The sequence below is a fragment of the Xyrauchen texanus genome, chromosome 7 (assembly GCF_025860055.1).
Source record: "Xyrauchen texanus isolate HMW12.3.18 chromosome 7, RBS_HiC_50CHRs, whole genome shotgun sequence".
Taxonomy (NCBI): domain Eukaryota; kingdom Metazoa; phylum Chordata; class Actinopteri; order Cypriniformes; family Catostomidae; genus Xyrauchen; species Xyrauchen texanus.
Window position 1 is genome coordinate 12,071,601 of NC_068282.1, and position 23,640 is coordinate 12,095,240.

Below are 23,640 nucleotides of genomic sequence, written 5' to 3' on the forward strand. Positions count from 1 at the left end.
CTGCCCTGATCAAAGCGTTCCTCCAAGGGAGACCCATAATTGGCTATTGATTTGCCAGCACTGAGCAGCTCAGACGCTGTGATTGGCTGACAACACAAACTATGCTAAAAGCAGAGATCACATGCCTGTGCTGATCACACACATCCTATAAAGGTCAAGGGTCATGTAAGAGTCAGTGCTGTCAATAAAAAAACATGCTACAATACATTTTTGAGCTGAAAGTGAAGATTTCTTCATTAAATGCCACATTTCAGTGGATAATCCATTAATGTAACATCAACTATTATTTTGGAGATTAATTACAATTTAGCCTCTTTCATAAAAGTCCAATGATGCGTGAATATGTTGTGTATACTTGTAGAAAAATTGCACCCCTGATAACACAGTGTTGTTTCTCTTTGTTTCTTATAGTTCAACGTTAGAAGATCATTCCTCTCACAGTCACCCGCTCTATGGTCATGGTGTCTGCAAATGGCCAGGATGTGAAGCCGTGTTTGAAGACTTTCATTCATTCCTGAAGTAAGTAGTAGATACACTCTTTTACACTCCTGATCAAAAAACGTAATCCATGCAGGATACTTAAAGGGAAAGTTTAGCCAAAAAATTATGATTTTGAACACAAAAAGGAGAACAGTAAATAGGGTGAGCTATCCTTATTATGAAATTGTGGTTGTAATTGGAATTCTAATTTGGACCCAATCTAAAAGGAAATGGGAATTTTCTTATTGAATTCCAAGAACTTAAATCTATGTACATGTAGTTCCCAATAGGACATTTATGATTACCGATAGGATAACATTTTGTATTTAATGGGAGTATAACTAATAGTTTTCAGTTTCGTTGTCCAAAGTATGTGTTAATGGAGAACATTCTTCTAAATTATCCATTTTCATGGAGGAAAACCATGTTCAAGTGAGGATGGGAGGTGTAAACATAGCAAAATTCATGTGTTTTGAAACAAAAACATATTAATGTGGATGGGGCCTGAATATCAAATAATAAAAAATGTAAATTCTATAGGAATTCTGGTTCATCCTGTTGGATCTTATTTGATTCTCAGAGAATTCTTATTTATTCTTTTGGGATTTCTCTATGTAAAAATCCTATGAGAAATTATAGGATCCTTTAGGATTTTTTCCAGATTATTATTTTGTATCCATTCCAATGCATTATCACAATAGGAATCCTGTAAACATTCCTTTAGGATTTTTGGACAACATAACACCTGCGCTCTTGTGAAGAATACCCCAGACAAACACAGTCCCATTTGTGTTTTTCAGTCCCTGGTCTTTCTCCCCTTTGTCCTTTACTTTGTGGGCTGGGTTCTTGCCATGGGTGTGTGGTGTGCGGTGTGCTGCTCTGTGCCCGCTCTCTGTGGTGTGGTTTTCTTTAGGGTTCTGTATTGCCTGCGATAACTGCATTCCCCATAGTGACACTTGGTCCCAAATCAAACACCAGGGATGTTTATCTACGATGGCCCACATTCTGATAATACAGTGGGTTTGCCCTTGTCTGCCTTTTTACGGACAGGGAGCAGAGAGATCTTCTGGTCGCATGTCTCTTTCTCTTTTAGACTCACTCTGTTCTTTCTTGCTTTTGGAAAGTTATTTTTGTTGCTTGCACCATAAACGTTTTGGGGCGCATCTGTCTCTTTTATTTGACATACAGTGCATTCAGAAATTATTCAGACCCTTTTGTTATGTTGTAGCCTTATGCTAAAAGGCATCTTGTTTTTTTTTTCCACATCAATCTACACTCCATACCCTATAATGGCAAAGCCATTATATTTGGATAACTTTGGAAATGGAAATATCACATTGACATAATTATTTAGACCATTTGCTATGACACTTGAAATGTAGCTCAGGTTCATTGCATTTCTCTGGATCCTCTTTGAAATGTTTCTACACTTTTTTTGGAGTTCACCTGTGGCAAATTCAATTGATTGGACATGAATTGGGAAGATACACACCTGTTTATATAAGGTCTCACTGCTGAAAATACTTGTCAGAGCAAAAGCCAAGTCAAAACTACCCGTAGAGCTCAGAGACAAGATTGTGTTGAGGCACAGATCGGGGGAAGGCTACAAAAACATTTTGGCTGCTTTGGAGGTTCCCAAGAGCACAATGGCCTCCATAAATCTTAAGTGGAAGAAGTTTGGAACAACCAGGACTCTTCCTAGAGCTGATCGCCTGGCCAAACTGAGAAATCGGGTGAGAAGGGCCTTGGTAAAAGAGGTGACCAAGAACCCAATGGACACTCTGGTTGAGCTCCAGAGATCATGTGTGGAGATGGGAGAAACTTGCAGAAGGTCAACCATCACTGCACCACTCCACCTATTGGGGCTTTATGGCAAAGTGGCCAGATGGAAGCCTCTCCTCAGTGCAAGACATATGAAAGCCTGCCTGGAATTTGCAAACAAGCACCTAAAGGACTCTCAGACTGTGAGAATTAAGATTCTCTGTTCTGATGAAACGAAGATTAACTGTTTGGCTTCAATTCCAAGTATCATGTCTGGAGGAAACCAGGCACAGTTCATCACCTGCTCAATACCATCCCAATGGTGAAGCACAGTGGTGGTAGCATCATGCTGTGGGGTTGTTTTTCAGCGGCAGGGACTGGGGGGACTGGTCAGGGTTGAAGGAAAGCTGAACGCGGCAAAATACAGAGATATCCTTAATGAAAACCTGGTCCAGAGTACACTGGTCTGAAGGTTCACCTTCCAATAGGACAATGACCTTAAGCACACAGCCTAGACACTGGAAGTGTGACTTAGGGACAACTCTGTGAATGTCATTGAGCGGCCCAACCAGAGCACGGACTTGAACCTAAACGAACATCTCTGGAAAGACCTGAAATTGGCTGTCCACTGACGGTCCCATCCAACCTGAGAGAGCTTGAGAGGGTCTGCAAAGAAGAATAGCAGTAAATCCCCAAATCCAGGTGTGCAAATCTTTTCGCATCAAACCCAAAACGAATTGAGGCTGCAATCGCTGCCAAAGGTGCTTCTACTAAGTACCGAGTTAAAGGACTGAATACTTATGTCAATGTGATATTTCCATTTTTCTTGTTAATAAATTTGCAAAGTTATCAAAAACCAGTTTTTTGCTTTGTCATTATGGGGTATGGAGTGTAGATTGATGTGGGAAAAAAATGGAAGTATTTTAGGGTCTGAATACTTATGAATGCACTGTATGTTGGGTAGAGCGAGGAGAAAGGGATTGGTATGTGTTGCAGGCCAAATTCAAACATGCATCACCCACATGAGCACCATACTAGTGTCTGTAGCAAGTGCAAAAAGTGCTCTGCACTACTGTGTGTTCACCTGTATTTTGTGACTCTATACAGTGAATCAACCTTGACCACTCCATGCTGTCTCTCAGGTCTACTCGAAAATAGCCAACACACTGCGTCATGCTTCGTAAATAACATCCAAACCAAAGATCAGAGCAATGGTGCACAGTTTTCACTGTGTACACCCTGATCCCTTCTCTGAGGAAGTCTCCACTCTGAGTACGTCTATGTGAGATGAGATGATGAGAACATGTGCTGTGTGGCAGCAGATCAGTGAGTGTGTGTCAGGCTGCATTAGGCCCACTCTAAACAAGATATAACGCTGTTCCATTATCCCAGGTTCAAACTAAAACAAGCCTGGCACTGAGAGCCACAAACCTGAGTGAAAACTGGTGGTAAGCAGAACTACAGCTGCACTCCTACTCTTCTCAGTCATGTGTTATTTTTATATATATTTTTTTGATTAGTTTCAGGCAGCGGGCTTCCTTTAAAACCGTCCCAGGCATTGTAAACTTTTGCAGATTATTTTGCTGATAAATACTTTCATGGATCTGTGTTTACCTGAGGAGATGAATGTAAAGAAATGCATTTGCTCTGTCCGCTGGGAGAGTAGAAAGAGCTTGCTGGAGCAAGATTAGCAGTGCATCTAAACGGCCTCCAGAAACAAACCACAGATCTGTGTTACTGTATGTTTTTGGCTCACTTTATTTTCTTTTATTCTATTGGCCAAAACCATGATTCATCATTTGCTTATTGAAATAAGAGAAACTAGCATTTTAAGATCTGAAAAAGAGCAAGCGAGTGAGTGAGCGAGAGAAGTGCTCTTGCTTTTAAAGCCACCAAATATACTTTGTGATGTTTATACAAGTGTTTTTATCATGGCAACATCTTGTTTACTTTTCTTGCTTGCCTTAAACTGCTTGGAACATTTTGAAAAAACATTTGGAGACGCTTCACAAAGCCGTCTTTGTGAAAGCGAGGCTGGGTGAGAGTTCAGCTGGCGCGCAGAAGGTGTTAACCATCCATACACTAAACATTCCCACATGTACGTCCTCCACCCCACTGCCCTTAGAATCACAAACCAAAATCAGGGAGTACATTTTCGGGATGATAAGCGTTCTCTGGGTAGCTGGAGATGGCCGCTGTTGCAGAAAAAAGGTGCAAGATGCGCGCAAACATCACATGGAACTCCGTTGCCCAAGCCAACGTCAACAGTCGATGACGTGCAGCGGTGTTGTTTTAAACCATGCGGCTATTTATTATGTCATTAAAAAAACAGTGCATACCTGGTCGCGCTGGATGATAACAATTTCAATAAATAAAAAATGAAGGGGTGGTAAATGTGATGTGTGTTTTACCAGCGGGATAGGAAGGATGGACAATGGTTTATAGAACAGCTTGGGCACTTTTACAAGAGGTCAGGGCTTACAACCTAGGCCATTTGGAAGGTCAAGCTCAGTGGTGCAGCCATTTCTCTTGCACTTTGATAACCTGTGCATGTGTGTCCGCATTGTCTAGTAAACTTAGGGACTTTCTTTTAGAGATATTCTTATTCCTTGATGATTTGAATTCAGTTGGAGTACGTTTTTACTGTGTTAGTCTTAGAACGAGTTTCTGATTACAGTTGCAGTGCGTATTGTGTCATGGAAACTGTGTATTTACCCATCGAAGACTAGCAGTATAAGTAAATCAAATCTATATATAATCATAATTATTTTTCATAAAGGAATAGTTCAGCTAAAAATGCACACAGGTATTGCATGTTTGGGAATAAGCAATGTGAGTTTGCCCAGCCATCGTTCTGATGGGAAGGCCTTGAGCATCATTAAAACCTGTGCTAAAGGACAGCTAGCTTCAGTGATATGCAAAATGCTGAATGTTTAATAATGTCTATTTAATTTGTTTTATTGTGGCCATTTATATTAGGGCCTGTCATCCTGCCAGAAAGCTTTTAAAACAGCCTTCATCTGAAGTCCAGAAAGTGACACACGCCAACGCTCATAGCCTCTTCCGACGTCAACTCTGCCGTTCTCCAGAGCTCCTCTTGTCCAGACACTCTTCCGAGAGGCTGCATTAAGGGACATTTGAATATTTCATTTCCTATTAATTATGCACTGTGACTCTACATGTCATTAGATGGAAAGGATGAGGAGAGAAAAAAAGAGAAATATCCACCATAACCAAAGGATGAAAAGAGGAAGTAGGAAGCCATGAACTGCGAATTCCAAAGCATGTCACGTCTAGCCGCGTTCATTGAAAATGTGGAGCGTTTGGCGAAACGTCCTTTACCTACTTTATCTTTTCACAAATTAAATCTGGGTGTTTGTTTTGAAATGTTTACATGATTCTCTTTCAACCTTTGGTGACTTCAAAAGAAACTTGTTTTTAGTTGATTAATGTTGGAATCCAAAACAGACGCAATATATTTTTTAAACAAGGTGTGGATTTATTGTTGCCACATTAAAACACTAGCCGTCTTTAATCCTTTTGTTATTTTTATGAAACAATCAATTCAAAGTTACTTTCAAAGTGTGTCAACGTTCAACAAGATGTGGTATTTATATGGTCATTTTGAAGGAAAACAGGGTCCATTTCCACATACTTTAAGATCATTTTCCCTTTCAAGGTTGAGTGATCCTCTTCCGAATTCAAAACTGCGTTCTCTGTCACAAGTATTGTCGAGTGTGTTCCTCTCCGCATGTAGATTCACCATGCTTCTATGTTGTCTTTATTCTTAATAATGGCGCCACTGCCAACATTTCACCCCACCCCGTTAAATTTATTAGGCTATCAACATCAGCTCCGGCTCCCCTTGTCTCAGCCCCTTGATCAGGTCCGGGTGTGATTTTGATTTGCAGTACAGGACAGTAAACGTGCATTCGGGTAGACAAGCATGTATAAATGCTATACTTCCATCACCACTACTGTTCTGTTCCACCAGCCTCCCTGGCTGGTGACAGTGACCTACATGGTCAGCGAAGATGTGATATAATTTATGATGTATATATATAATATATTGGATCCATTAGCGGGCATAATGAAGTAGTGAAATGAAAGGGTATTTGTGAAATCAGTTCAAACATCCTGCGCGGATTATGATTAAATGATTAATGAAATGCCCCTGCATAAGCATTTTCTAACCATAATTCATGCGAGGACTGATAAAAATCCTCCAATCGTATTTCCTTCACTCATGAGCCTTATCTCCACCATTTTATATAAATCACAGCAAAAAAAAGGAGAGGTTAAAAAAAGGAAAGCTTGGCCCGATTTGCAGAGGCCAGCTACTTATTTAGATTATTTAGATAAACGTGTGGGGGAGAGGGGGGAAGAAGGAGAGATCTTGGCGGCATAAAATAGTCACGCATAATTATATTCATAATTCAAGTTTATGACAGATTCAATCTCTTTTCTCCTTGTTGTCCTTTGCCTTTTTCCTCCTGGCTTCATTTGAGATTCCTTAATCTAGATGACATAATTAACTGGAGAAGCCACCAAAAATAAGAAGAATCCATTTAGTTTAAAAGCTGGGAGCACATCGGACAATTTATAATATCCTTTTTCACCTGAGTTTGGCAATGTACTTCTCCCATCTGTTCAACTTCAGTTTCTTACCATCGAAACGGCCAATTCATGAATTATGCATGAGTTATTTAAAGAGTGCTTCTATTTCCGGTAATGCAAAGATCTCATTAGAGAGCACTCTTCATTTGTGTTTGGAGGGAATTTGATATTTTGGATGTTTGGAAATGGCTTTATTTAGTTTTTTATCATTTTTAGTATGCATGTATCTCGGGCCATTTTCAATCTTACAATATGGAGAAATAAATGTCTGCCCTGCAGAATGTGCAGATAATGTAATTCAATATTTTACCATGAAAGTTTTATCAAATGTTTAATAGACGGCTGTAAAATATGGTAAAACGAAGGCTGTTCTCTCTCTCTCTCTCTTTCTCTCTTTCTGTAGACATCTGAATAATGAACATGCGTTGGATGACAGGAGTACGGCGCAGTGTCGGGTACAGATGCAAGTAGTTCAGCAGCTGGAACTGCAGGTAACATCTCATTTCTTCTCATCAACCCTCGTTCATCTCCTTTTATGGCTTCTTTGCCACTTTTTACACCCTCTCTCTCTCTCTCTCTCTCTCTCTCTCTCTCTCTCTCTCTCTCTCTCTCTCTCTACTCTCTCTCTCACTCTCAAGTAGTGGCTCAGAGATAGAAGAGGGAGGGATAAAAATGAAATTATTTTGTACATTTGTGAGTAACCAGTCATTAAAAATGTGTTATGTACGCATGACAGCCAGGCAAAGATATATGGATTGCCCTGGGGCTAACTCCACAAGATAATTACATTTCCAATTTTACTGGGTTTTAAAGTCGTTTATGACTTTTAACTATTTGGCACCACAATAAAACACTTTGTGAAAAAACCCAGGCAGTAACAATGGTGAGTGCACTACCAGTCATTTCAATGAATTGATCAGCTACTGTTGTTCATTGTGTTGCATTGCTTGTAAATACAAATTTATCATGGCTAATACTCAGTGAATGGCTTTAGGGTTCAAAGAGCTGGGGATATATAGGAAACCAGTGTAAGGTTCCTTGCTTGGATTTAGATTGCAGCATTAGCAGGTGTTGGAGGTGTGGCCTATGTTCTGTCACATTGACCTATAGTGCTCATTTGGGCAATGTAAATTTGAATCCGGCTCGCAACATTCCGTTATCCTGCTTTCCACTTTTCTTCCCATTTGTTCCTTTCATTTCTTTCCTGTTACAATAAATAAGTGGGACAAGGCCTAAAAGAGTATTAGCACGGCAACTGAAGTTATCTGACCTACAAGATAGAAGATAACGTTGACTGCTCTTATAACTCAGCATGCTTAATGCTCATTTATACCATATTCAAATGCTCAATGACTAAATAAAAATTCAATAACAAATTGGCTTTTATATAAGGGTTTGTCACAATGACAACAAAGTCTATAATCTTTAAAGTGAAGTTTGGTAATGTTTTTGGTTCCATATTGTGCCATTGCAGAAGAAAGAGAAAGAGGCAAAGGATTGCCACAAATGCAGCACTAACAATATGAATTGTCAGCTGAAGGAGTTCTTTGACAGTCAGGTGTAGACCCATTCTGACTGTAGATATTCTTAATATATCCATATATTTACAGATTTTTCTGTAAATATATGTCTTAAGTAAACATGTACATGTCAGTGGTCCTCCCTAAAGGGGTATTCATTTCTCTACTGATATCTGTGAGAATATTTCAAATAAAAATGTTGTAGAAAACAATAATGTGTTGAATCCTTTGTCATTTCTGTGTCCCTTTTTCCTATTTTTCTCATTAAAGTTAGCGAAAGACAAAGAGCGTCTCCAAGCCATGATGACTCATCTGCATGTGAAGTCTACAGAGCCCAAACACACTCCACAGCCAGTGAGTAGCGCTCCATTTCTCTATATCTGTCTATCTTTTGCTCCCCTAATTTCTTTTCTCTCTTTTCCCACATCAGTAAGTATTGTGGGAACATGCTTCAGGTTACAGCTGTTCATAAAGTGTTTGCATTTTGCCCAGAGCTACAGTAAAAAAAAGAAAATGCAATTGTTCATGAAAATATCCCTTTGCAGTGTACTATCCTTGTGGGTTGCATTTACCATTGTAAATGGTATTTACCATAGTAAGCATAGCCACTATACAGTTATTTGTATTACCGTTAAAATATTACAAATTTAAATGGAATCTCCCTTAACTAATGTCAAAAACGTAGAAACTTGGAATCTTTTTGTTTGATCGTTTGTTTTATGACAATTGTGGATAATGCAAAAGTTACTACAGTTTTAGTGTAGTAACAATAACCAGATTATTACGGTGGAAATAAGGTTGCCAAGCACGCAGATCATTTATTTACTGCTCAGAGGCCCTGTGGTGCTCAGGAGCCCAGAGAGAGTGTCCTGAGACATCGGCTGACAATATTTCATTCACTGGAGCTTTGCCTCTGTCACACACTGATTGTTTGGATTAGCCTTTGTATAGACATTCTGACACAGAGACGTTTGTGATGAAAAGTGGTCTGAGATGCTGAAAGTGTTGTTAGGTGGCTACCTCGCCCCTCCAGACTGCAGGTGCAGCTGCTTGCAAGAACCATTACAAATAAACAACATACATACATACTACATCAGAGACTATTATAGTTTTAACTATATTAGTGTTTTTACACAATGGTATATGTTTGAATTAAAGTCACGTTTATGTTTTGAGTAAAAAATTTCACAGACTTTGAACTTTCGCAAATTATTGCAAAATAGAATTGCATTTACAGGTGCGATTTATAACCTTGATAATTATTTCACATATTTGATTGAATCAAATTGCCTTTAGTTTTTGATTGTGTGGATATTTACAGTTTTACATATAAACAAATAGTTTTTTGCTATGTGAGAACCTTCTGAGCAGAGTAGTGTGTATATATATATATATATATATATATACACTACTCTGCTCATTTATCTTTACCAATAACATTCATGTTTATCAACAGCTTGCCTTTGAAGTGAAAGTTTACCTTAGGCAACTGTTTTTTGTGCTTTTGTGTGAGTGCATGTTCTTCCAAGTGTTTACAAAAGAGGGTGTCACTAAGCATTCTTATCAGCAATTTGACCTTTTCATTGTCCATAATTTAACTGATTTATTTTTTATTTTTTATTTTTTTGCATTTATCCATGGCAGCTTGGCAAGTCAAAGCCAGTGTAATTGGATCACCAATTACCATTTAATTATTTTCTGTCCGAAATCTCATTCGGCAGGCATGCTGAGAGCACCCAAATGGTACGAGAAACAAAAGGAGGGCCATTTCCAGCCTGTCTACCCAATTGTGAAGGTTACTCACTGGTTGTGGATGAGGAATATGGATAACAAAGCCCACTGATGCGCACAGTTGCATACAGTAAATATATACTATGCATAACCTTCTGGCCAAAACTGAGACCGCTTTTTGTTTTTCCCATCGACCATGCATGTTAATGTTAAAAAACAGACCTTACATGCTCTACTCTATGCCATAGCATAATAAAGCAATAATCCGCTGTGCAGACAGTTCCTTGAGTGCCTTAATGCTTTTATAATATAGTTACCGCATGATTAAAATATTAAGGACCAGATTCTTCATTAAAAATTTGTTTTATTAAGCAAATTCATTCAGTGTAATCTTTCCGCTTGAAGTCATAATCCCTGACATGTTAACTAAAGTTAATCGTTGGCCTCTGTGGATGCTGCACTGTGATATGGATTAGCAAGGTGATCGGGTGTTTTCACATCATAGTTGTTGTTATATTGTGTATTTTTGTGCAGCTGGAATGCTGTATTGACCAATTAGCATCCAGGACCAGAACTATCAGTTTTATAATGTAAATTTAGCGCAGTGAGGCACAGAATAAACCAATTATCCAACAAAAAGTCCCCAAAAAGGTTAAATAGCAAGAGCATAAAGACAATGACACGTCAAGGATGAAACCTTTGTCAGCACCAGCCCCCTGATTTCTTTATTATGTACCTGTCTATCAAATGCAGCATCTCTATGGTAATGACCATTAATAGGGTGTGTGGTAATTGCTTGGCCTGCAACTTATACGCGTGGCGGGGGTTTAGATGTTAAAAATTGTCTGTTGGTTTGCACTCACCTTGCGTCCGTTTGCACTGTCAGCGATGCGATTATAGTGCAAAATTAGACATCTGATACCTATAAAGCAATTGACAACCTTGACATTTCATTAATTTGCTTGCACAATCTGTAGGCAATCGTGGCACACTGCAAAAACCCACTTCTTCATGCAATCCACTCTGTCCATTATCCCGCCCTCCCTCATTGCAGACCTCACAGAAGTCATGTTTAATTTTGAAAAATGGCCTCCTTTGGCAAATTAGCAATTAGAACAATTTGGTGGGGGATATATGTATATGTGTTATTAGCTTTTTTTCCCCCCCATTGCTTACAAATTAATAGTAGGAGCATTGGGTCAAGCTCTCATTTTCTACTCCAATGGAAGAGGAAATCTGATGCTGGCGACTCAACGCAGCTGCTGGAAGCAAGACTGCACCTTTCGGCACTCTCTGTTTAATTAGTTTACCTTATAGCCATCATTACTATTCCCCCATCCTTTGCCACTTGAAAAGGGAGGAAGAAACTATTCCTCTAGAAGAACCATCTTTCGCTAGAACCATCGTTTTGATGAGGGTCAATCAGTTGTGACGTATAATCTTGGTATAACCACTATAAGTAGCCACTAATTAGGGTCCTTACAATACAATTTAGCCTTTAATTAGTGTAGATTGACCTCTCTCTTTCTGAGGCTTATTAGGAGCCTCTTAGGGGTTTGTGAGAAACTCTTTCAGTCAGCTAGCAAGACTGATACTGCTGCCCAAGAGCAAGAGAGATGGAGAGCAAGGGATTCTGGGAGCATGCCAGCACACACACACACACACACACACACACACACACTTGGAACTTACTACAGTAATGAAATGTCCTACTTAGAATACTGCACAGTATACAATATACTGTATATGGCCTTCATAAAAAGCAAAATAGTTAGTGAAACAGTAACAATATCCCAAATGTTTTAAATAGTAGTGTTACATTTAGTATGCTTACATGCAAACCAATATGCTGAAAACTATTAAATATATCCAACTATGCAAGAAAACCACATTTACATGATATTCCAAATCATCTGGTTTCTCTCTGCTTTTGATGTCAACTTGTAAACAGTCATGCACACAATAACTCAGCACATTGAATAAGCCGATAAGAATGCTGGTCAAAGTATTTACATGCAACAGGATATCAGGGTACTGGGCAAAAACATTTCTAATTCAATTTTGTGTAAACATATCTTACATTTTGGCCATCCCAAAAAAAAAGACTTCATTCATTACACTGGAAATATTGGGTCAATTTAAACGCACTGCATTGTGGAATATAGTATTCTGTGCAGTGTGCTCTTTTTGACTGTAGTTTACATTTTGGTATTAATAGTTCATATCCCACACTTACAGAAAATGTGCATATTGTACACAGTATACATACTATATACTTTAAAAGTAGTACGAGTACTTTGTTAGTATTGTATTCTGAACATATCCAATTATACAGCCTGTGGGATGTACCCTACATTGCCTAACAAAATGAAGGACGGAAAAGAGAAAGCATTGTGTTTACAAATATTTCTAAACCAAAACTCCTCCGATGTTCCTCTGTGGGACAAAGATTGATTGGAGGGTATGATAGCAATTAACATCAGCAGACATCAGTGGTGACTAACAATGCTTTGCCACGTGTTTTCTCAATATTTTCCAGCTGAACCTGGTGTCCAACGTTACCTTGTCCAAGACGGCTCCTGAGGCCTCTCCGCCCCTCAGTTTACCCCAGACACCCACCACCCCGACAGCCCCCCTCACACCACTCTCCCAAACCCACTCCGTTATCACCCCCACCAGCCTGCACAGTGTGGGACCCATGCGGCGACGCTACTCAGACAAGTACAACATGCCTATATCTCCAGGTAGGGACATTGTTTGAAAGTTTTTATTATCTATCTTTACTATTATAGTAAGCTGTGTAGATTATTATCATGATTCTAGGATTATATTTATAGACAAAATTTGCATTAATATTCTTTTCACTTAGGGGGTTTTCACAACTTGGGTCCTCTTTAAATGAACCCCTCAGACCCCAAACATTTTACCGAGTGAAAAAGGACCCAGTTCTCTTTGCATTCACACTATTTGTGGCCTTGAAAGTGGGCTCAGATCTCTTTTTGTTCCACTTGACCCATAAAGGGGGCTCAGTCCATTTTGCATTCACTGCATTCATTTTGCATTCATTTGCATTTTGTGTAACCCAGACCACTTTTTAAAAGACAAAATGTATTGATAATTAACATATTATGGCTGTATTAAATGTTAAGAGTACAATTAGCTCTACATGTTTATGAGATTATTAGCTCACACTTTATATTCGGTGGCCATAACTACTTTGTACTAACATTAAATACATACAAAACTACATATTTATGTGTGTCTACATGTTGTTCTGCAAAATATCCACATTTGCTGCTACGGTTGAGGTATGGGTAGGCTTAGGAGTATGGTTAGGGTTGGGATAAGGGGTTAGAGTTAGGTTTTGGGGTAAGGGTTGGGTTAGGGGTAAAATGTACTACAAATGCAATTAAATGCAGGTACTTTAAATGTAATTAAAATGCAACAAGATGTATGTACATAATAAGTACATTGTATCAAATGGTAAGTACATAGTAGTTAAGGTCAACTAATATAAAGTGGGTCCAATTATTAAACATGTTTAATACACTTCAAATTAATAATTAGCATTAGTATAGGTGTCTTTGTTCAATAAAACATATTTTATTGATCTTCTGCATCAAAAAAAGAACTATATAACATTGTGTTAATATATCTTTAAAAATTAAGAGGGGAAAGCAATGCATTAAACTGAATGCATTGTGTTTTTATATTAATAATACTGTATTTAAGGGCAAAATTCAAGAAAATCAATCATAGATTATGGTAAAAAAAACATGGTTGTATCTATTCACAGCCTAGGGCAACATCCATTCATTGAAAACAATAGTAATATATTTGTTTCGTAATCTTTAAGTGTCACGCGCCATTCAAGTGCGGTTAAACCCTTGAGTCTTCATTTGCACAGAACACTGAAGAAAGATTGAAAGAGTTTGTTTTGTGAGGAGTTTAAATAGCTTTCATCAGTAACTTACTGTGTCATCTTCATTGAAACAGAATAAGTTGCTCGTCGCATCTCTTCTCTGTGCATCATCATTACTGTTATACGGTAACCTGTTAGGGTCAAAAATGTTTGGCATTACGTGAAAGGGAAAATCAAGTGAGCCCGGAGCGCTTAATGTTCACAATGCACGTTATTAGTGAACCGAATCGCAGGCTGCAAGCAAACCGTACTCCGACCACCTCCCGAGATGGTCTCTGATCGGTGCACTTTAAAGGGGTCTGAGATTGTTTGGATTGTTCACATATGGGCCAAAAATCCTGCGAACCGCGTTCAGACCCCTGAAACGGGCCAAGTGTGAAAATGCCCCGAGAAACATAGGTTTAAATATGTCTTTTCCATAAAAGATTTTTCACAACAGTGTCCTTGTTGCACAAATGATAAGGTTGAGTATTGGCACAGTAGATAGTACATGTGCTAGTGACAAATACAGGGGATTTTAATCCAGCCTGCATCATGTTCTGATACATGCCTGTTCGGTCAGCACTTCACTGTTTTATAGAATAAAATATAATAATATTCGATACAAATATATTATAAATCTATTTATAATAAAATATATAAAATATGTATAAATTATAAATAAAGTATATTTACAAGCAGCTCATCACATGAAAATGTTACTTATTTGTATTATATTAGATTAATTATATTAGTATGGGTGTACAATACTTTTATATTACTCAGTACTTATGATAATATACTGTAACATTAACTGTAATGTAATATGAAACCATGATTACTTTCTTTCAGATCTTAATATTTGTTTTCAATCTTTTTGAACAGATATTGTACAGAACAAAGAGTTCTATATGAATGCAGAAGTACGACCTCCTTTCACGTATGCTTCATTAATACGACAGGTAAGAACTCAGCCACTTACATATGACACATTTAAATCGCCTAGAATGTAGTAATCGAACATCTAGACTTTAGATTTAACATGCATCTTACATGCTAAAATTCATTATACATATTCAGTGTTAACAAATTCTACTTTCATGAAAAAACACCTCACTACACACCATCCCCAACAAATTTCAGATGCAATTTAGCAGCAGAGCACAAGATTAACCATCTGCAAATGAACGCAAGAGCACTTGCTGTTCGTGGAGGGGGCAAAAAAGCCCATATATAACAATTGCTTTTGATTAAGTATTACAGCCAATGTGATTATTACGGAATTCATTTCACACAACAGTAGGAACGTGGGCGTCTTTGAGATGCCCGGTCAATTATCAGGCCTGAACCAGTAATCTGTGATCACACGAGCATTAATCTGGGCCCGGAATAATTGCTGCTTTATAATCTGGGCCTATAATTTTTCTCTTCTTCTTGTTTTGGTCGTTTAGCGGAAAAGGATGTACTCAAATTGCTACATTTGCATAAGGAAGCGTTCAGTAAACAAAGTAGCTCCCATCTGAGAGCGGAAAAGCGAGGAGCTGTTTTACATGCACCTTCAGATCAGCTTTAACTTGACAAACTGTGTCTCTCACTTTGTTTTTGCTTCAGGTTTGGACGGAAGTGAAACATAGCTTTTTGTTTGTTTTTTGCAGGCAATACTAGAGTCGCCAGAAAAGCAGCTAACACTAAACGAGATCTACAACTGGTTCACGCGAATGTTTGCTTATTTCAGACGCAATGCAGCAACGTGGAAGGTGATTTTTACAAATCTTATGTATTTCCTGTTTTAACTAAAGTACAATGAATTTGGTATTTCTTAATTATTTTACTGAATAATTACAAATGTTGAAAAAGAAAATTATTGAAAGTGAATAAAGAGGCATAAGAATTAAGCATAAGGACCACATACGGTACAATTGCACACACTCTACCTATTTTTTCTGTTCTTTTTTAAGCTCAAACCACTTTACTCCTGAAAGGCATGTATGATTAAGGGACATATAGAGTGGTGTTTAAATATCTAATTCTACACTGAAAATCTGGGATTCAAAATCTAATATAAAACTGGAAATAAATCAAAGTTTTGGGATTTTGAAAAATGTAAAACAAAGAAACCTTATTACGTGAATTATCCCAGAGGGTTAAGATTCTAAACTATTACTAGGTCACTTATCAAATAAGCAAATTTGTGACATTGACCATATTTGCTTGCTTTTGTTGAAGGCATGCAAGATGCTCTTTGGAACATTCTCAAATCATGCTGGTATAACATGGATTATCAAGTTTACTATAATTGTGACATTTTCATTTACAATTTTCACTAATTGTTATGCTGCTAATACAATTTAAAATTAATTATTATTATTATTATTTTAATCAAATTAGTAAAAAAAAGAAATAAGACTGACTTTTGGACCCCACTATAAATTTGAGCTCTTTAAATGATCAGTCATACCGAGAAAAAAAATAATTCTGTGCTCAATAATTTGTATCACTAAAATAATACAAAAATATCTGAATTATCCCAAACAACGCTAGCCTTGAGAGATTCAAACAAAGAATCATGTAAGGATTACTATTGTTGCCCAATAAGATTTAATCAAGTTCAAATGACCTTATACAGTTTAAACAATTTATTTAACTTTCTGTCTCTGCAAGAGAACCCCCCTTCATTTGGATTCATTTTGAAAGTGTTTTTCGTGTTTTTCTGGATGAATTTCAACAGCTTTAAGCGGAAATCTGGTCATTTGAGTAGGATGTTTTCCCCTGGCACATTTTGTTGAGGATTGGCATTTAGCTCAAGCGTTTTCAGTTTCCGTTTTTGAATTGAGGCAGAATAAGATTAACTATCTGTGACTTTTACCACAGCCGAATGATAAAGCACCATGCCTCCATCAATCAATGAAGGCTTTATTTACTAAATATCGCCCACATATTGTACAAATGGCCTGATGAAAGGGTAAATTATAAGAAGGCAATGAGCAAAGCATGTTAGTATTGCGTCTTTTCCCCTCATTGTTCAGCTACTTTGTTTATCAGACTGATTGTGCAGTCTGGAATTTTGTTGGTAGTCCAAGGTGCTGCGCTACAGTTGGCTCTTGATGAGTGCTTTCTTTGTATTGGGAATGTTTTGGAAAATATGAAACTACACTGCAAAAAAATGTAAGAAAATATATTAAGTGATGTTTATGCTTAAATCTGACAATAGAACAAGAAATACAATTATATTCATGATACATTCTCTGAAAAGAAGTCGTAAGTTAATATATTGTGCAGTTTTGCTTCCCATGTAAATTTATCTTGTTTTAAGGATGTCTATTTTCACTTAAAAGATAAATATACTGATTCAGAATAGTCTACCCATGAATTAAGATACGATCTGTCATCATTTTCTCATCCTCATGTTGTTCAAAACCCTTTAGGTTTTTTCTTCTTCAATGGAACACAAAAATAGAGGTTTTTAAGAATGACCTGTCTGCTGATTTCCATACAATAAAAGTAAATTTGGACTTGGGCTGTTAATTCAATATTCTGAAGCCATAAAATAGTTTTGTGTGATACAGACCTGTTGTGTTCCATGGAAGAAAGTAAGTCATACAAGTTTGCAACAATAGGAGGGTGCATAAACAGGGTTAATTTTGTAAATGAAATAACTGCTGAAAATGTTCTTTAACAAAGGGTTTTTGATTTTGTCAGTAGGCTAGCAAAGACACGACAAATAAGACGCATCATTAAGATTATTATTAAACAGTTTTGATTAAAACATACTGTTGATGAAAATATGACACAAGATTTTAACATTGCACAAATATAAAACATCTGTTTTTAGAATAAGACAATTAAAATAATATAATAAATGTTTATATATTTGGATAAAGTTTGGTGTGTAAAAGTTTGACATGCGTTTGTGTCATTTTGCACATTATCATCAACTGAAATATGTTATTTTCTATGAATAAAATCAATGAATATGACATGGTGAAATATTGACTTTTTGTTGAAGACTTAATCTATTAACACTGCACAAATAATGGCAGAAATTGAATTTGGGGTGAATCATTCCTTAAATAAAAATGTATAAATCTGTGTACTGTAGACTTCATTGTACATTTAGCACATTTTCCTTTGCACTCATAGCCCTTCTCTTTCTCTTACACCAACTGCAGAATGCAGTGCGGCATAACCTTAGTCTTCACAAGTGTTTTGTGCGGGTAGAGAACGTTAAAGGGGCGGTATGGACTGTCGACGAGCTAGAGTTCCAAAAGAGAAGGCCGCAAAAAATCAGCGGGTAGGTGTTCCAGCCCCACCCCCCACACAGCGTGGCTGACCAATCCAGTGTCTCATGGTGTTGACTGATGGGCTCAATGTCATTGTCTATGTGCTGTGCCGCCTATTTACCCTCCTGCTAGCTTTAGTGTGTATCTATGTGCCTGTATGTAAGTTATGTGCTAGCTCTGTGCATCATAACCCCCAGTTGCTTGTGCTTATTCATTCATTTCATATCCCCTCCATCACTGTTTTCTTTCTGTCTGTCTGTCTGTCTGTGGTTGCTACATCCGCATCTGGCTGCTTGCTGTCCCTCTCCCCCCTTACCAGGGTGCTGTGCGCACCAATCTCTCCCTGCATAAATGCTTTGTAAGAGTTGAAGATGACTTTGGGTCCTTTTGGACCGTAGATGATGAAGAATTTAAACGCGGCCGCCACATACAACGAGGTCGCCCCCGGAAGCATGTGGTCGACGAAAGCTTTGATGAGCTGCTTGTACAGTAAGCCCCGCCCACTGCCCCACCCTTCCCATCACGACCCTGCATGCTTTGCCTCCATGTGCTCACTCATCCTGCTTTCACATCTTAGGCTTTTTCCATTTTCTTGTTTTTCATAATATATGAAATGGCTCATTTTGAGTGTATTTGGATGTATATTAATATGTGATGTTAATATCTAATCAGATTTAGCATATAACTGTGTGACAAGTTCATATATTTGCTGTAAGATCTTTTCCAAAACCAAGTGAGCTGCCTTGTTGTCTATGACCTTCATCCTTACCGAAATTGACTCTTTGGAACACACTACATAGGCAGCAACTATTCATGCCATTCAAAAATCGCTCCTCATGTGAAATGCACAATAGACTCGAATCGATTTTATGGTAGCATACTGCTAAGGTAACAAGTTCATAGCACACAAAAACATTAAGTAAAATAACATTTTGAATTACATTGAACTATTCAATACTTTTCTGTATTTAATGAATAAGTATGGTCTATTTATGAAAGTGAAATCGAAAACATATCTTAGTATCTAAGATATGTATCTTAGAAAGGTATCTTAGAAGGCCTATAATTCTACCTATAATGACGGGAGTGGACCTATGATGCCATAACATGCTGTCTTGGTAGGCACCTCACTAGGTTTTGTAAACAGCTCTAGTGTTACAGAGCTTTTGCTAGTTTAGTGCTGTGTATTGATTTTCCTATTGTTTTTCATTGGAAATCGGATTGTACTCTAAATACTGACTTCAGTGTAAAATCAATATATCCAGTAAACCAGTACAAGTTTTATATACAGAGTAGCCTTCATGTTGAGTGATTTATGTACTTGCAAATCATTAACTGTAAGCTTAGAGAAAGTGAATAGCAATATTGACTCAATTTAGTGCTTTAGAGCTTAATATATGTCGTTTATATCTTTGTCTCTACAGTAGTCCAGCTCTAGTAAAGAACATCCATACCACTTTAGGATATGGCCCTGCCCTTTCTGCAGCGTTCCAGGTAAAGTTCTCGCCAGTTATATCATTTATATGATTGTTAAGTCATTTGAGAATAATTGTAGTTACTAGATGAGAGCACATGAAAACATTATAATCATCACTGAAAAACTGGATTTTCTTTGAGCCCCGACTTTCAGAGTTTTGGGCATGTCAATAAAACTATTGTGGTCCCATCTTAATGGGATTGGTCATAATTTAGTTTTTATGGTGAATGTTTATTGTTCAAATTTAGTTTGTATGCATTTTGTGTACTGTTGATGAAGACTAGCAATAAAGCTTGTCAGAATATACTACTCACGTTGCTGGAAGCAGACTTGCGCAACGCAATTTGCTCTTTTTTTTATTCATTGGGAAATTTAAATAAAGAAAAAAATAAGAACTTACCAAACATTTTATGTCCATTTTATTCTCACCAAAATCACTTGAATGCACATTGTGTCATAATAACGAATTCCAAACTCTGAATTAGGAATTTCATTGGAGGTCTTGAAGGCAGCTATAGTGTGCAAAATGTTTAAGTATGTCAATGTCATTCCAAAGAACAGTTGCATTTGATGTACGTCCCCAACTCTTGATTTGTTTCCACAGTTGTACGAATTGATCTCACTGAGTTCACCCCTCCTCCATTCTTTATGCACTTTTTTAGGCATCAATGGCAGAGAACAACATACCTCTATACACTACCGCTTCCATCGGAAGTCCCACTCTTAACTCGCTTGCCAGTGTTATCCGAGAGGAAATGAATGGAGCCATGGACCACGGCAACAGCAACGGTAGTGACAGCAGCCCTGGACGCTCGCCCCTGCCAGCTATGTGAGTGGCTCGCATCACACCTTCATAATGTGTGTGCGCAACTGAGCTAAGCGATAGGTAAAGGGAGATGTCCAGGAATCATTCGGGTTGTATGTTTGTAGGGCAGTTTAGGTCATGGCATATTTTAAAGAGTTTGAAATAAAGAGTTAAAAGTAGTCTCCAAGTGAGGTAGGGTTTAATGTACATTACAGTAGACGCTTAGCCATCCGTGAAATTATATATAAACTGAAGTTTACGGAGGAAGTACAAATTGTGAATTGTGCTTAAGACCGACACAGTCTTTAAAAAGGAAACCCCACCTTTAGAAGGTTTCTACGAAGGGGGAGCTCGTCTCGTGAAGTTTAGAAACGTGCTTTTATTACAGGTCAATAGAGTGCGGTGTACTGAGCTGAGTTCTTCCCTAATTATTGCCTCCATTTTGTTTAAATATTTACAGAAGTCATGAATAGAAGATGACAGAGCTGCCCTCGTGCATGTCCGAAAACTATCCGAGCTGTCGAGAGTAAAACAACGAAAAGGAGGGGTGAGGTGTGGGGTGTCGTAATTAGTCTCAGCTAAACTCTCCAAGATTTCCATGTAGCTGAGCTGCTGTCGGGGCTGAAAACCACAGCTCCCCATACACTTGTTGTATGGGAGGGAGCGCTGTGTTGTTTGAAGCTTAAAATAATACGGTGCAGACGACATGGTTTCCAGATGTTGGAGGATAGAGTGGTGATTTGTTGCTCGACGAGATTTATTGCCATTTCTTTGAAATATCAGCAAATCGCTTAGAACAAAAGTGGCACAGTAATGAATTCATGAAGATTTGGGTGATAGAAGTGCTAATGGTTGGTAGCATAGCTGCAGGGCTGCCCCATCAGTAGGATAGAGAAAGACAGGATGGGTGTGCTTGCTCGGAGGCTGCCCGCCTCCATGGTATTATTTAAAGTACATTGGAGTCCCTCATAAGTTGAACTCGGGTAAATTGGGTCATTTTCTGACATTGGTATTACCATTTGTAACCATCACTGTACCATGTAACCGCTTGACATAGTATAACATTAATTATATGTCCAAAAAACAACTTTAAATATTAAATGCAATTTCTGTAGAATCAATTTGAGTTGATTTGAACTGCATAATTACTGTTATTGCTAACTATCACAACGATTACATTGTATTGTAAGTAAGTATATTATTGTATCCGTCTTAACGCGATATAACAGGCCTGTAATTATGAGGCAGTCACTCCAGTGCATTATGATAACATAACCATATACTAGCATTATTGTTTGTTTTTTATGATTATTTTTTGTATACACTTTTATATAAAGGAGTTATACACTAAACTCTCTTTTAGATTTATGTTATAAAATCTAACAAATGGGTAATCAATGCGTTCAGGCATCCATTACACGTATTTGGATTGTGCAGATGACTGAAACAATTTGCCATATATAGGGTTACTACAATTAAAGACTTCAGTCCGCATTACAATGAAGGCTAAAGAAGAGTGCAGCTTAGTTGCATAAATTATAACAATTTTATGTTTGCCCTCCAGCTAGAGATTGAGACCGGAGGCCATGGGACGTGTGGAGAGGCTTTGATCTAAAACCAATAGAATAGGGAGCGTTTTCTTATTTTTCAAGCAAAAATAAGATAACTCATTAGCATGGCTGCTTTCTTAACAATCGTCTGTTGTTTGCGCATAAGATAAGCGGTCTTCTACACTGATTTAGGGAGTAGAAAACAAAAAAGGAAAAATAGTTTTGGTAATTATGTTTTGATTAGTGTTTTTCTGGCATTAAACTCAAAGCGCTTAACATAGGAAACGGGACACTCCTCAACAAACACTAGTGTGCAACATTCACCTGGAGGATGCGATGGCAGCCATAGTGCATCAGTATACTCACCACAAACCAGGGTTAATCCATGGGCTTACCTGGGCGTAAGACCCGAGGCCCCGGCTGAAAGGGGCCAGTCACGGCATCTGTCACCCGACATTTGCGGGAGGGTGCTTATGTAAACGCGTTCAGCAGGAGATGCTGATGTAAACAAGGAGACACTGCACAACAGTGAAATGTGTCCATGTAGCACATGGTCATAGAGTAACAACATTCTGACCCCATTTGACTAGCTGGGCCCAGCAAAACTGCAAGCCCAGGGGCCCCGGAGTGCCTTAATGCGGTCATGCACACACCAGCTATTGGGAGAGAGGAGAGTAATAGAGCCAATTCATTGATGGGAATTATTGGAAAGCCATTTTAATAAGGTCCAACTGGGGGGGATTTGGCCAGGATACCTTTACTTTTTACGAGAAGTGCCCCAGAATTTTTTAATGACCACAGGGAGTTAGGACCTTGGTTTAACATCTCATCCAAAGGACAGTGCCTTTTTACAGTATAGTGTCCCAATCACTTTACTGGGGTTTTAGGACCCACACAGACCACAGGGTGAGCATTTATTAAATATTAAACACTTATTAATTCCTTTGATCTGTAGAACACAAAAGGAGATGTTGGGCAGAATGTTAGCCTCAGTAACTGTTCACTTTTGTTACATCTTTTAAAATGGTGACTGAGGCTACCATTTTGCCTAAAATCAAATGTTATTTTATGCGGAATTAAGAAAGTCATAAGAGTTCATTTTTGGGTGAACTAGAACTCAATGGATCTACCACAGCTGCTTGTAATGTTTATCCTTTATTAGTTTTTCGTGGTCCTTTTCTTTTTTCGTCTGTTACAGTTAGCGTTCGCTCATTGGTGCTCCACTCCTGCAGTGTTTCTGTAATGAGAAATTTGGCAGATCTCATCTCTATAGACAATCCTTTGCCTAGACTGTGGGCCGGGGTTCATGTTTTGCCTTGTTTACAACTGACAGCGTTATTATTCTTGTAAGGGCTCTGTTTCTTATCACAACCGTTTGTGTTGGGCCCTGTCGCCGCCACCTCCCCCTTCCCCTCTCATCTCGCACGCCTTCCCGCCACTGCTTTTCTTCCCCTTATTGACATTTTGGTTAGAAGTTGCATTAATTTTGCGTGTATTTAAAGCATGCACGCTGATGTC

General features: G+C 38.1%; 1 protein-coding gene across 11 annotated transcripts in view; it reads left to right on the plus strand.

Annotated features, from left to right (window-relative positions):
* Positions 1–23,640, plus strand: part of LOC127646979 (forkhead box protein P1-B-like) — a 247,987-nt gene that overhangs the window by 218,791 nt on the left and 5,556 nt on the right. For all 11 annotated transcript variants that reach the window (XM_052130998.1, XM_052131001.1, XM_052130997.1 and 8 more), the window contains 9 exons: positions 412–519; positions 7,262–7,349; positions 8,649–8,732; positions 12,649–12,853; positions 14,896–14,972; positions 15,666–15,767; positions 18,180–18,301; positions 19,715–19,784; positions 20,430–20,596. In XM_052130998.1, coding sequence (XP_051986958.1) covers positions 412–519; positions 7,262–7,349; positions 8,649–8,732; positions 12,649–12,853; positions 14,896–14,972; positions 15,666–15,767; positions 18,180–18,301; positions 19,715–19,784; positions 20,430–20,596 — 1,023 coding nt within the window. The remainder of the gene's footprint in view (positions 1–411; positions 520–7,261; positions 7,350–8,648; positions 8,733–12,648; positions 12,854–14,895; positions 14,973–15,665; positions 15,768–18,179; positions 18,302–19,714; positions 19,785–20,429; positions 20,597–23,640) is intronic.